The 14,139-nt window shown below is 50.3% G+C and overlaps 6 protein-coding genes across 6 annotated transcripts; 3 read left to right on the top strand and 3 right to left on the bottom strand.

Annotated features, from left to right (window-relative positions):
- Positions 1 to 256: 256 nt before the first annotated feature.
- On the top strand, positions 257 to 1,498 carry N7519_000743 (putative PP-loop ATPase superfamily protein; the record flags this gene model as incomplete). The annotated part of the gene is made up of 1 exon (XM_057287521.1): positions 257 to 1,498. One exon carries the CDS (start codon positions 257 to 259, stop codon positions 1,496 to 1,498), a length of 1,242 nt encoding a protein of 413 aa, XP_057153604.1.
- Positions 1,499 to 2,118: 620 nt separating this feature from the next.
- On the bottom strand, positions 2,119 to 2,496 carry N7519_000742 (LYR motif-containing protein; the record flags this gene model as incomplete). Its single annotated transcript, XM_057287520.1, has 1 exon — positions 2,119 to 2,496. The coding sequence occupies one exon, from the start codon at positions 2,494 to 2,496 to the stop codon at positions 2,119 to 2,121; it is 378 nt and encodes a 125-aa protein (XP_057153603.1).
- Positions 2,497 to 3,157: 661 nt separating this feature from the next.
- N7519_000741 (putative Ras guanyl-nucleotide exchange factor RasGEF) lies at positions 3,158 to 6,367 on the bottom strand (the record flags this gene model as incomplete). Its single annotated transcript, XM_057287519.1, has 6 exons — positions 3,158 to 3,244; positions 3,294 to 3,722; positions 3,782 to 5,241; positions 5,452 to 5,646; positions 5,705 to 6,029; positions 6,119 to 6,367. 6 exons carry the CDS (start codon positions 6,365 to 6,367, stop codon positions 3,158 to 3,160), a joined length of 2,745 nt encoding a protein of 914 aa, XP_057153602.1.
- A 1,237-nt stretch (positions 6,368 to 7,604) lies between these two features.
- On the bottom strand, positions 7,605 to 8,340 carry N7519_000740 (zinc finger HIT domain-containing protein; the record flags this gene model as incomplete). The annotated part of the gene is made up of 2 exons (XM_057287518.1): positions 8,169 to 8,340; positions 7,605 to 8,115 (listed from the first exon to the last, which is right to left on the bottom strand). The coding sequence occupies exons 1-2, from the start codon at positions 8,237 to 8,239 to the stop codon at positions 7,605 to 7,607; spliced, it is 582 nt and encodes a 193-aa protein (XP_057153601.1). The 5' UTR covers positions 8,240 to 8,340.
- A 1,849-nt stretch (positions 8,341 to 10,189) lies between these two features.
- Positions 10,190 to 11,286, top strand: N7519_000739 (NifU family protein; the record flags this gene model as incomplete). The annotated part of the gene is made up of 3 exons (XM_057287517.1): positions 10,190 to 10,474; positions 10,539 to 11,072; positions 11,143 to 11,286. 3 exons carry the CDS (start codon positions 10,190 to 10,192, stop codon positions 11,284 to 11,286), a joined length of 963 nt encoding a protein of 320 aa, XP_057153600.1.
- Positions 11,287 to 12,061: 775 nt separating this feature from the next.
- On the top strand, positions 12,062 to 13,686 carry N7519_000738 (putative MFS alpha-glucoside transporter; the record flags this gene model as incomplete). The annotated part of the gene is made up of 3 exons (XM_057287516.1): positions 12,062 to 12,226; positions 12,274 to 13,207; positions 13,349 to 13,686. The coding sequence occupies 3 exons, from the start codon at positions 12,062 to 12,064 to the stop codon at positions 13,684 to 13,686; spliced, it is 1,437 nt and encodes a 478-aa protein (XP_057153599.1).
- Between the last annotated feature and the right edge of the window lie 453 nt (positions 13,687 to 14,139).

The following is a 14,139-nucleotide window of genomic DNA, read 5'->3' as shown; positions in this document are numbered from 1 at the left end:
AAAACAACCAAAGTTGGCTTTTGTGAATGAATTTGTCCTTATAATACACAAGTAAGAGAAACTTAGCTCATAAATCTTGGAATACTGTCTCCACGAGAAATGGTAGGTCAAAGACCGAGTATAACCTGCACATGTGTTGATATAGATCGAACCTTGGAACGCACAGATTAGCGCCCTGCGCACGGACCATCCGATCGACCGCGGGGGAAAAGAAATTCTTCTCCGCCACCAAGTCACAGGCCTAACAACTCACATCATGGCGCCGACGGCGTGTTTCAACTGCAAGGAGGCGCGAGCCGTCATTATCCGACCTAAGAATAGACACAAGCTCTGCCGTGCCTGTTTCATCAAAATTTTCGAAACCGAAGTACACGAAACCATCATCGGCACCAACCTCTTCTTCCCCGGCGAGCGAGTCGCGATCGGAGCCAGCGGCGGCAAAGACAGCACGGTACTAGCAGCCGTACTGAAAACCCTCAATGAGCGATACAACTACGGACTCGACCTATGCCTACTGTCGATCGACGAGGGCATCCGCGGCTATCGCGATGACAGTTTGGAGACCGTGAAACGCAACGCCGTGCAATACGACATGCCTCTTGATATCCTGGGATACAGCGAGCTATATGGCTGGACGATGGACCAGGTCGTGGAACAAGTGGGCAAGAAGGGTAACTGCACGTACTGCGGTGTGTTCCGGCGGCAGGCGCTCGACCGAGGCGCGGCCCGCTTGGGCATCAAGCACGTTGTCACAGGCCACAATGCGGACGATGTTGCTGAAACTGTTATGATGAATCTCCTTCGCGGTGATCTGCCCCGTCTGTCGCGCGGTACTAGTATCGTCACCAGCTCCGACGCTTCGGATATCAAGCGCAGTAAGCCTCTCAAGTACGCTTACGAAAAGGAGATCGTCCTTTACGCCCACCACCGTCAGCTCGATTACTTCACTACTGAATGTATCTATTCGCCGGAGGCTTTCCGTGGTAGTGCTCGCACCCTGATCAAAGATCTTGAGAAGATTCGTCCCAGTTCGATCCTCGACATTGTCAAGAGTGGCGAAGACATGGCGGCGCTTGTACCGGTGGAAGTTCGGGGTGCTGGCAAATCCAAGCAGTCTGGTGTCGAGGAGGAATCGGCTGGTGGCTGTGGTAGTCAAAATGGCCGAACCAGTGGAGGAGAGATGGCTGCAATGGAGAAACAGCTCACTGAGAACGACGCAGCTGAGTCACTCGAGACCGAAATCAAGCTTCCTAATGGTGGACATGTGAAGGCGAATCGCGGTCCCACGGGTAAGGCGGTCAAGGCGCAGACTATCAAGCACTGTGAGCGCTGTAACTACATTTCTAGTCAGCGGATTTGCAAGGCCTGTACCCTGCTAGATGGTCTCAACCGGAACCGACCCAAGACTGCGATCGAAGTCGGTGTTGGCATGGAAGATGAAGAAAGTAGTTCGACTTTGATGAGACAGATGGAGCGCACGCAGCTCAGCGCTACCTGAAGAGTCAATCAGGGAAGCACGTCTATTCAAAAGCCCAATCTTCAGCGCCAGCGTCATCGGGGTCCCGGGCAATCTTCATCACAACCCTTTTGCTAGGTCATCACCTTCGCAACACAATCACGCCCAGTGTCAACGTCGGGTGTCCATTCTCGGTGCCCCAAACACTGTGCGGCAACCCACTTGGTTCGCACTAAACAAGTATTGAGATCAGGATCTCAATATCAGATACCCCAAGTTACGACTGGAACATCAATCTTCCAGAGTTAATGCATAGCATAGAGAAATTTTCAAAAAAGAACAAGTTCATGCTACTTGGCAATGCTCTCTATTTATTTTGTACATAACCCGTAGTATACAAACCCAAAAATCAACAATAACGCCATTCCATGGAATACATGCATCCCAACAAAACCACACTATCTATACAGACAACAGATAACATCCAACAAGCCTGCAATCCGCCTGTACCGTGAATCAGAACGCAGATCGTCCATCTGTATCCGCAATCGATAATCCACCGGAGGACGAACCAAGGAAAGCAAAGCAATACCGAGCATAGTTAACAAGCCCGCTCAGCTCAGCTAAACCTAGCATCGCAAACCCTCCAACTAATGTTATAATCACTCCTTCCCCTCAGGAACATGCAACTCAGGCAAATCAAACCCAACCCGTCTAGCCGTAAGACGAATCTTCTCTTCCTCGTCCATGGTCATACCGGGGTTATAGCGCTCAAGGAGCTCACAGTAGACACGCTGGGCGCGGGCATATTGAGCGAATTGATCTGCTTCCTGGATGCGGAGGGTGCGTTCCTCGTCTGTTTTCGGGACTGAGAAGGGGAGGGCATTGGAGTTTTCCGGTTGCAGTGAAGATGTTGATGGTGTTGAGCGGAAGATTGCGCGTAGGTGTTGGTGCAGTGGGGAGGGATTTGAGAGGTGGCGGCGTGGGAGTTCGCGGAGGAGGGCGCGGTAGGTTGTGCGCGCTTGGATTGTTGTGGACATTTTTGAGTGGGTTGAACCCCGAGGGCTGTGGCTTTTTGATGGGTTGATTGGGGTGGATTTGAGACTCTGGTGCACCGGGGTTTGGAGGTGAGTTCAAATGTTTGTCTTCGTCTCAAGCTGGTAGGTTGAGATAGTCGGGTGGAACCAATTCACGTGATTGGAATTGTATGCGGCATCCGCTACTTAGCGGTAGAATCTGACAATTGTTCAATATTGGTATAGGGCTAGGATCTTATTTGTGGACAGGGGATACAAGGGAATAATTACATAAACATCTCAATATATACCGGGATAGGAAACTGCTATCTGCAAGACAGTCGATGACCATCACTACCCACACCTCAGCACGCATATGTACAAAATGCCGTAGCAGAACGTTTTTTTTTCTCAAGATGTATCAACCGTTACAACCGTCATATCGACCTCCGCCGAGTTCATAACGAAAAGCAGGTAAAAGACAACAGCAATATTTATCAATCATATAGGGGCGTGGCGGCATGAGAAAGGAAGTGTAGAGGAAGGAAGGGTAAGATAGGTGTAGATAGGGTAGGGAGGGCAGAGAGAGAGGTAGGAAGGCGTTTGATGAGATGGGTTGTCGTGAGCCTCAATTCGTGTTGAGGCTTACGGGGACGAGTGCCTCAGGATGCCAGAGGTGAAGCGATTAGGTTTGAGAGCGCAACCAGCCGAACTTCCTTCGTCCCTCGGCTCCCGTGGACGGTTCGACAAGCAAACTACGAGCATACAAGTCCTAGATAATGTTAATGAGAAGGACAATGATTCACGATGATAGACCTTACCTCTTCGTCTCCAGAGAGCTTCGAGTCCAGGATCAGTCGCTCAACATCGTCGAACTTCTGAGCCTGAGGATGAGGCGTCTTCTGGCTTCGTTGGACGCCGAGAACAACCTCACCCATAACCTCGAATTTCTTCCAGTTGATGCGAGATTTGTTCTCGCCGACAAATGTCTTGTTGCCTTCTTCAGCGGAGACAAGGTCACGGCGGTGGAGGGGTAGGAATGGGATTCGCTCTGAGAATGAATTTTCCCAAGCTAGACGGTAGGCAAAGTGGCTTCGTTGGGTGCTCATGAGGATGACCAGACGCATAAACTCTTTCTGGGTTTGGATGGGGATCAGATCCCGAGTTTGCGTGAGACGGTGGACTGGGGTGCCGTTGATGGCGGCGATTACGGCACCCAAGGAGTTGTAGTTGTTTTGGCGTCGGAGTTTCTGGAAAGAGGTGTGTTAGTTACTGCTGACTGTATAGTAGCTGGATGGAGAAAGCTTACCACTGCAACGTTCATGAACTTTTCTAGCGCCTGCGCTCTATGCTTAGGCTTATCGCGCAAGAGGATCAAACTTGCGACGAAGAAAGCCAGATGATTAAATTGCTTGATCATCCGGTTAACGTTCGTCAAGCTCTTGACCTTATCCTTGTCTATTCCCGAGAGGCTGACATGACGAACAAGATCACGCGGCCGGAATGAGTTGTACATGATCCAGTCAATCCGCGTCAGTTCTCGTGCAAACTCCTCTTCTGGGGTTTCCATGAAGAACCGCCACTGGAGTTTGCTAAGTGAAGTCTTATGTGTTAATTCGAGACGCAAAGCCTCTTTTTGGGCTGCTTCGAGGTTCAGCAATGTGAATGACTGGGCGGTGATGTTGTTGGATTTGTCGGTATTCGAGGAGACTGAAAGCCGTGATGTCGAATCATGCGGCCCACTACTGAGATCCAGTGCACTCATACTATAGATGGGGTCTTGTTCTTCTTCGGTGTCGTAGGTGTTGGTGGTAGGGCCAGTGCCAGCGACAGCTGCTGGAGAGCTTCGTCCGGAGTTGTCGAAGAATGTCTCAACCAGCTGGGGCTCATCGGAATCACTGTCCCCCCCGTATGCCCAGCCGACATCATCGTCTTCTGCATTCGAGTCTAATTGCGACCCAATCTCCTTGGCAGCGAACATGTAGAAATGGCTCTTTTCGAGTACAGCGACAAACTCAATGATCCGTTTGCGAAGTTTGGGATGAGCGAAATCTCCGGGATAGTCTGAAGCCCATTGAGCCATGACATCGAGTAATCGCAGCTGATCCGCCATGCGGGCCAACTGATCGTCGTTGCTGGTCTCATTTCGCTCGAATCGACTTATTAAGGCAGTTAGGAGACTTGCGGGAGCAGCGAACTTTCGGTATAGACATAGGAATATAGAACGGAACTTCTGGTCTTGTTTCGAAATCGGCAGGGAAATCAAACGATCGACAAGCTCATCAAACGATAACCCCGTCTCTGCACTCGAGTTGCTCTCGCTGCTCGGTTTTGGGCGCACAACTGCGCCAGGGCTCGCGGGCCGGCTCTGTCCATCGTCTCCCTCGTCGTCCATGTTTAAGAAACTGTTGAAAGCGTCTGATCCTCCACTGTGTCGCCAGGCGGTATGCAATCGTTGCTGGCGGTTATCGTGGTTGGGAGAGTGTAGTTCTTGTGCTGACGGTCTGCGGGTATTTAAACGCGCTCCGGATGGCGGAGTTTGCGGTCGCACCGGTTGCGAGTTACTGCGAGCATAACGGTGGGGATTGGACGTATGCTGCAAGTAGTTTCCATCGGTTGGGAGAGGGTTCTCACCATCCCCATCGACTTGATCTGAGGCCGTTTGTGGGCCGCCCGCGGCTGTGAACACGGCTGGGTTTTCCGAGTTGGAACGAGTATGATGCCAATCCGAAGGTTTTGAAAGAGAATTATTAGAATTATTGGCGAGATCTAAGAATGGAGAAGAGAGGGGTTAGTTAGGGGAAAACCGAAAAAGAGTTTCTATGGGGGAACAAAGTAGCGAACGCTCCTACCGCGACCCACCTTGGCCCGCTTCCGCTTGGGGGGGGTCAAGGCACAGCTTGAGACTCGACGGTCTTCAAAGGAGAAAGGTATAAAACAAAAATAAAAAAAGATTTCAGGTAAAAAAAAAACGCTCACCTTCTCGAGTGGAAATCACTGCCCCCAAAACCAACGCTATACACATGCGTTGAGATCGAGGCGAGGAAAACGACGTTCGATAGATCTCGTACCGATCATGGATCGCATCCACTTCGCTGTCTTCCAAAGGTTCAGGGTTGACATCGCATTTGCAGGCAACCTGCAAGAAAGGAAGATCCGAGGCAGCCAATGAGTCTAAATTCCGGGGGAAATCAGCCTTGGTACTTCCTAGATAGTTTCGACAAAAACCTACCAATGAGCTTCGTTGTCAAAGATAGTCGATCCGGCTTGGTGGCATCATGTAGAACCAGCACCGCGTCAATGACCGGCGCAGATCTGTCGCGCCCTATATGCGGCCAGATGATCTTCTTGTCCTGATCGAATCGAACCTGGGCCAAGTCGACTTCCATCAGATGCACAATGTAGACCGATCCGTTCAATGACATTTTCTTCTTGTTCATAGGGGAGACCGGCGGGCTCTTCATATCCAGGGCACATTTGACAAAGCTGGTCTTGCCGGCATTTTCTTCGCCGGCCACCGCAATGGTCACTTCGGGGAAGCCGCTCTTGGGAGTTTCCTATCAAAGAAAAGGGAACCGTCAGCCTGAAGCTCTCTGAACACCGTAGCAACGAACCACTCAGAGTCCGGGGTCAATTCGAGACATACCTCCTCCTTTTGACGGAGTCCTGTGTCCTTGGTCGCCTCGCCCGTAATTGGCGACCCCTCGTCCTCCTCCAGCAATGTGTGTTCGACTGTCGTCCCCGTTCCTGGCTTCCGCGGCACATCGAGTTTATAAAGGCCCCCCGCCGGAGCTGAAGAAGTTCGACTGCCCATGCCTGGTCGTGAAGCTGTAGCAGGCATTGCTTGAGCTCTGTCACTGAGAGCTCTCTCTCGGCGAGATTGCTGCGAGATCATGACGGAAGCGGTCGGCAATTCCTCCACAAAATGGATTGGTGTGACAGCGCTCTGGTTACTGTGTAAGTTCAGAGAACAAGCACTGCAGCGCATCCATTGTCGGAACAGATCAAGTTCGGTAGAACAATAAGGTAGCCATCCGAGATCAGAATCGGGGAGTTGACTTGAAAACTACCCTAGAACTATCCGGAGCTGCGTCGGATATCTTGGGCCTTGGCAGTAACGGGGAAGATAAATGATAAAAGCAAACGGATCACCTTGGAATATGGACAGATCACAAAGACTGGGGAATCTGAAATTGGTTTCAGACCCTCTTTTTTTTCCTGGTTATTGGGGTTCTTGCATTTCATTGGAAGTCCAAGAGATCTTCGTTTTCATGAAAGCGGCTCAGCTGAAGTCGACACATGGTAATCTTTGAAGTCTCAAAATGAGTGGCCACTAGAACCGAGGCTGGGTCGAGGATGATTTTGCTTAGTCGACAGGTCTATATTGTACAATGTTGCATCCATGCATTATTTCTTAACTGGTATTTGTTGCTTGACTACGGAACTGCAGTAGCTTTCACTGCCGTGTCATCCTCGGAAACAACCTTGGAAAGAGCTGTTTTGTCTTTGCATCCCACAGTCTGCAGAGTGCAGCGAGTGCAGCTTAGGCTGCTCTGCTCATGCGAGATTCTCCATGTGACTAGTCAGAAACATGCAGATTCCGAGCTTTCAGTACTTTCGTACTGTTCCCACTGAAATTTCGGTCTTTGGAGTTCTGGGCCGTTGACATATGCTCCGCTTTATTGGGGGCGCTAAAAGCGCCGCTAATCCGCTAATCCGACTATGTTGTATGTAGGACTTCGGCTTTTGGTCTTGGCTATGGTAACGTTGTATGTCGTGTGATATTGCACTTTATGAGCTCCCGAGGTCTGAGGGCCAGTGCTCAGCGCTTAAATCTACCCTGGACTACTGGTAAATGCGCTAGTCGGCAACCTTGACAGCCGGTAGTATGTATGCATTGGAGGAGATCGAACACTCGTAAGCTGCATGAGGCTGAATATGCCTGAAGCTGTCAAATCTGACAGCTACTCTATTGGAACAGTGAAGGTAGATCAAAAAGCCCCACCCACCGTCTTGTAGATTCAATCTGCATGTCTCGCTTACACGGACTCAGCCTGTGAATATGGTGCGATCAAGGTATATGTGCCGACCGTCCAACTCGTATGTTGCTTTTCCCAGAAAATATGGATGACTCAGGCTGAGTCGTTGCCCTGTTTGACAAGCGCCATAAACCGCATGAAAGCCTCAGCGGTCTGGCCAGTCTCCGTCCCTTCCTCGCAATCCTGCCTAAGCTTGCGGACTCTGCCCAGGCCACGGTTGAAGCCTTTCTCGGATGTCCACGGGCCACGGCTACGAGGAGTTAACCCTCCACGGCCTCGCCCGCGACCACGTCCACGCCCGCGTGCGGGTGCTGTGTAGGATTCCACCCATTCTTCCTCCAGCGTCGACTGGTACATATCTTGTAGCTGACTGCGGAGTTCCGGGTGCTGGCTGAGAAGCTCTTTCATCTCTGAGGATGCCGCCACTGCTGCGGGGGTCATGGCAGGGGGATTGGCGCCAGTTGTCTCTGTAGCTTCGGGACCGTTGGTGTCATTCTCGGGTGTGGGATCGACATCGGGTGCTGGGGTGTTACTCGGTTCCTCATTCGACGGTGCTTTCGGAGCACAGTATATCTTATGTGATTGGGTGCATGCAAGCGAGCAACTAAATTCATGACTCTTAGCAACTGGTCCACGTATGGATAGGAGAGTCAATACCTCATCAGTGCGCATGTCGGACAGCGATATTTTGAGGGCTCTAAAGAGCAAACCTCACAGGAACCAGGCATTGTGTCGATTTCCCAATGAATCCATCAGCTGCACAGCGATCAAACTTGCTCCCTCATTTTTCACTGGTCCACGTCCTGCTCGAGAATGATGCAGGATAAGGTCAGGAAAGTTAAGCTACCCGATTTGCATGATTTGCATGAAAAATAAGAAGCTCGGGTCATGTGTTCTGCCTCAGGCAGCAAATATATTCGGCACACGCGTGACAAGAAACTCCATAAATGTGTGACGTACTAAATTTAAATCGAAAGGCTGCAAGATATATGCAGAAAGCTCAAAGGGGATGGCAAAAATTTCCCCGGAGACGTGCTTGGAGCCTGATCGTCCACGTCCAAAATCGAATCCCTGTCTAGTGTGACGAGACAAACCCAGAATGCACGCGATACATCAAGAGCCACATTCGCACGGGATATGCAAGGGATCATGTCTTTATCCATCACTCGAGAGCCAAAAGCATGACATGCCTACAATGGCCACGACAATCACTTGCATACCAGCCCGACCATAATAGGCGGATCCTGATCTCCTTGGGTCGACGTCAACCCCGGTGCCAATGGAATATGTTGGAAACTGCTAGTTGCCTTTCAACTGAAGCATCCACAGGCCTTCTCATGACTTGTCGAGAGCATGTTGGCGCCCATCTGCAGGACAGGACACCTTCATCCATTGTTGCGAGCAGTCTACTTACTTGGTGCCAGTCGTCCCACATATGCGAGGCGTGATTGCTGCACTATGTTGCTTCTTCATCTAATAAGGGAGGGGATTCGGCCACATACCTGGTTTCTCTCGCTGCCCTCTTCAAGTCATGACAGCCTACCGAATCCAACCCATCAATGAAGCGTTTGATAACTCCACGTATTCTATTCCGTTTGCTATTCTGCCACTGCCAGTGCCATCCAGGCACCACTGCAATTTGTGCTAGACAAAGCAGCAAGGCCAAATCAGAATTGTCAGCTGCTGGTGTACATCCTGCAAGGGCTCGCTTTTTTTGAGCTTCTCTTACCCACTTACATCACCTTCATATCTCAGTCTGAAGAGGTTGCTGGCGCTGAATCGCCAGTTGACCACTGCCTCGGATTCAGGACATGGCTGGCTCATACACAGGGAAGCAGTGCTATTCTTATCTCTTGAGAATCATGGTATAACAAAGCATATCCTTTATCGCCAATTCATGCTTCTCACAATAGGTCATTCTATTGTATTCTACACTCTTGGCGTGAGCCAGGCACGACCGGTTAACTGAAGAGCACATATTATATTGCTGGGTATCCTTGAATAATGGGCTCATCCTTGTATTTATGAAATGCGAGAGAAGCTTGATACAGTGGGGCCTCCGAAATATTGGGCTAAACCTTTGTGTGGTCATGTCCTAGTCAGTTCCTCCTTTCGATTGAGCTCGATCATTGCATGGCTCAAGCCTTCAAATGTTGTTTCCGCATGTCGTCGGGTTTCCTTCTTGATACGGGGCTGGCTCGCACCGGTTATACGGGACGAGTTTCATCCTGAATTAGGAAGCTACTTCTAATAAAGCGCAGGCAAAGTTCGTTCTCCAATGTTATTCGGTCATTAGACTTTGCACTTTTATACAAACCAGCCTTCGCTTCGAGGCTGACATAGAGAAGCTTACTTTCGGAAAGCCTGATTGTGGGTAAAGTTGAACTTTACGATCACGATGATTCTCTATCTGTGTGTAGTCTCGATACACGATTTAGGATGACAATTGACCATGAACGACTGGTTTCTCAATCTCCGACAGTCGGCACATCCATAGTTGTAATCGTGCAAAACGTCTCTTCTGATTGGCCGATAAACTGTCTTCATTTGTCATCCGGCAATGATCTCAGATCACGTGTAATCAAATTGCGTCAGAGCGGCAGCCGGAGAGACCCTCGAATGTTTTTTTCTACAATCAACCTGTTATCAACCATCTTGCACAGTTCGCCCATAACATAATGTCTATGAGCACTCCATCTACAATAATGTTCCGCCGCGCTCTGCTAAGCAGCCGTCTGGCCACTCCCGTCGAGTGCTCCGCCCGAACGATCACACCAGTATTCGCCCGCCACAGATATGTGTCCAGCGCAGCCCGACTCCCGACCATCACAGCATCAGAGACCCGTCGCCGACCAACAGTGCGACCGTACCAGCAGCCCGCCTCACAGGGCGGAGTGAATGGCCTCTCACCAACCAGCAAGCGCACCATTTTCATCCAGACCGAGAACACCCCCAACCCCGACGTAAGTTCCAGAGCTCAATTATATTTGACAAAAGATACCGAACTGACCTTTCATCTCCGATCAGGCCTTGAAGTTCATCCCTAACCACCGCGTCCTCCCAGAGGACTTCCCCAGCACATTCCTCGAGTACATGTCACCACGTTCAACCCTCGCCCCGCCACACCCATCCCCTCTCGCGGCAAAACTGCTCGATGTCGAAGGTGTTACATCCGTCTTCTACGGCACGGACTTCATCACAGTGACCAAAGGCAGCGACGCGAACTGGGCGCACATCAAGCCGGAAGTCTTCAGCATCATCACGCAAGCTGTGACATCTGGCGAGACGATCGTGACGACGATCGAGGGTGCTATCGACGGTGAGCAGGAGAGTGGCGAGGACTCACTCTCCTTTAACGAGGATGATGATGAGGTTGTCAGCATGATCAAGGAATTGCTCGAGACTCGTATCCGCCCTGCTATCCAGGAAGACGGTGGTGATATCGAATTAAAAGGGTTCGAGAATGGCATTGTTATGTTGAAGCTGCGTGGTGCTTGCCGCACCTGCGATTCCAGCACTGTTACCTTGAAGAATGGCATTGAGTCTATGCTTATGCACTATGTATGTTCATCCCCAGCACTTCGTTTCTTTGGTTTTGACATGAGAATTGTTTACTAACTTTGCCTTGCAGATCGAGGAGGTCAAGGGTGTTGAGCAGGTTATGGATGAGGAGGAGATTATTTCCATGCATGAGTTCTCCAAGTTTGAGGAGAAGTTGCGCCAGCAGAAGGGTGCTGCTGCTACGGCTGGTGCGCCCTTGGACAGTGCGCCGTAAAATAGCTCATTTGGGAGCATATACCTTGTACATTAGTCTTTAGAAGTGGAAATGAATGCTAAGTAATTTTATTGCATTACTTCCCAGGCGATTGCCATGTTCATGTAACATTGAAGAGATGCTTGGTTTCTTACAAGGTTACGCAATCTTAAGCTGAGAAACAACCAGAAATGTTCTCGTTTACTCAGTGGTGGGTGTTATGGGAGCTTCCGGCCAGTTGATTTCAGATATCTCCAGTTACCGACTTGCGCGCAAAGTCCATATACCTTGGGATGATGGCAGGCCTTCACAACTTGGCTGGTGACCTTTTAATGCCGTACATGTATAACGTCGACTTGGGTAAGTAACCTGGGCGCTCGAACTGGTTTTGTGTTTGCAGACTGCTTCAGTATTGCATATCTGGGGAGCTTGGTCAATTGTCCCAGACACAACTGGGTTGTCGACGGAAGACATTGACAATCTCTACTAAAGGTCCCGGCAATTGCCTTGCAGGACATACATAGGATGCACTTCGGGGCGGTCAATGGCACAGAGGTTTGTATAACCTCGACTTGTTCTCAAGTAAGACGTGTTTTGATATTGGCAGTTCATACCAGATTTAAGAGACTTATCTGAAGTTATACCGCTACAAATCCCCAAGATAACCCTCAAGGTCCTCCGAAAACGGCTCCACTTCACGGCATCCTCCGCTGTAACCGCATGCCAAGCCTTGGCATCTAGATATATAAATTCAACTTTTCTTCTTTCTTGAATTCCATTGATTTGTGCGAAGAATATGGGAGCAGAGAAGGGGACCACGGTGGTCCAGAGCCTTCCTGTCGAGGCCACGGAAGAGGCCGAGCTGTCATTCCAGTTCACGAAACAAGAACATGCCCTCACATGGTGGGATGCCATGCGTCTACATTACCCCGCCATTGGCTGGGGACTCTTCATGAATATGGTCAGTCCCAAAATTTCCGAAAAGTGGCCTCATACTCATTTTGTCAGGCAACCATCCTGAAAGGCATTGATGGTGGTATCGTCCGCAGTCTGGTTGGCCTTCCCGTCTTCAAGGAGACATTCGGCTACAACCGCGACGGGAAATACATCATCGCAGCAAAATGGCTCTCAGCCTTCGGATATGCCAACCTCCTCGGTGCAATTGTCGGCGCGCTCTGTTCCGGCATTGCATATGAACGACTGGGGCCGCGCCGAATGACCGCCGGCTGCTGCGTGCTATCGATCGCATTCATTTTCATCCAGTTTTTCAGCTCCACGCCGGCACAGCTCTTCGTCGGCGAACTTGTCAATGGATGCATCATTGCCTTCTATCCGATTTGTGCTTCGGCATACGTCGGCGAAGTTACCCCACTAGTGTTGCGTGGGTTCGCAGCCACGATGACCAATCTCGCCTTTTCGATTGGTTCGCTGATCGCCTCGGGTATCCTCAAGGGCACGGAATCTTTGGATAGTCAGTGGTCGTATAAGATCCCCATAGCAACACAATGGGCTTTGCCCTGCATTATGCTGATCCTGGTGGGCTTCTGTCCCGACCCACCTTACTGGCTGTGTCGCAAGGGCCGCTACCAGGAGGCTGCGGTATCACTGCGTCGTCTCGCAACCCCCACTGTCGATGTCTCGCAAAAGCTGGCGCATATCAAGCAGACGCTGCGTATAGAGGAAAGCTATCAGGGTGAGCGGCCCACCTATCTCGACTGTTTCCGGGGGACCAACCTCCGGCGCCTGGTTGTCTGCGTCATGGCGTATGACATGCAGGCATTTACCGGTAACGTTTTCTTTCTCACATACGCCGTGCATTTCATGGAGTTAGCCGGCTTGGATGCGTCTGATGCCTTTTCGATGAACATTGGGCTGACGGCCTCGGCCTTCTGGGCACGTGCATCTCCTGGTTTCTCCTTTCATATGTCGGTAGACAAACGATGTACTTGTTTGGATGTACTGTACTCGCCATCGTGCAGTTTATAATTGGCGCCGTGGACCTCGCTCCGCGACAGACATCTACCACCTGGGCACAGTGCGGCCTGATGCTAGTCTGCACTTTTGTATATGACCTAAGTCTCAGGCCCGTTCTGCTATGTGCTGCTGGCGGAGGTATCTTCGGCCAAGCTCCGTGGGCTGACGATTGCATTATCTACCGTGACTTGTTTTGTCTGGTCGGTAGTATTTGCAGTGGTGATTCCGTATGCCATGAACGAGGATCAAGGAAACTGGCGCGGAAAGATTGGTTTCTTGTTCTCCGGTCTTAGCATGCTCTGCGCTTTGTACTGCTTTTTGTGTATGCCGGAGACAAAGGGTCGCACGTTCGAAGAGCTGGATATTCTTTTTGAGCGCAAAATCCCGAGTCGGAAGTTCAAGTATTATAAAGTGGATATCGATGTTGGTGGGAGGCGGTTGGAGTGATTGGTTTATAGATCAGAACTGTACATAAAATAGAATGGTTTCCAAGGACAGCGCCATCGCACTGTTCGCAGGAATTCCATATGCAACTTTGACAAAACGTTGGACATATAGCAAAGCCGCACACACTCTCGATTATTTCGAGATGACGATAAGTTTGATTTAGATAGTGTGGTACTCATGTCTGGCGACACCAACAAGCTGTATCCCGGAGCATGTCATCTGTCTTCCTGTGAATATCGACATTGTCTTTTGGTTATGGGATTGATTCGATACCAACCTTGGAAACAGCATGATTGCTTAGAATTGCCATGAATCCATGGTAAGCATCTGCGGAGGGAACATTTATAACGACAACGACCATCGACAACCTGATAGATGAGCTTAGGTTCCGAGGTTGGGAGCTGCAGTGCACGGCCTTGGGCTTTCCCATGGTTCCAAAGTTGAGTAACCAAA

Source organism: Penicillium mononematosum (assembly GCF_028829835.1).
Source record: "Penicillium mononematosum strain IBT 11891 chromosome Unknown utg000001l:1.0-4488741.0:1.0-4491989.0, whole genome shotgun sequence".
NCBI lineage: Eukaryota > Fungi > Ascomycota > Eurotiomycetes > Eurotiales > Aspergillaceae > Penicillium > Penicillium mononematosum.
This window is presented reverse-complemented; position numbering and strand designations above follow the sequence as displayed.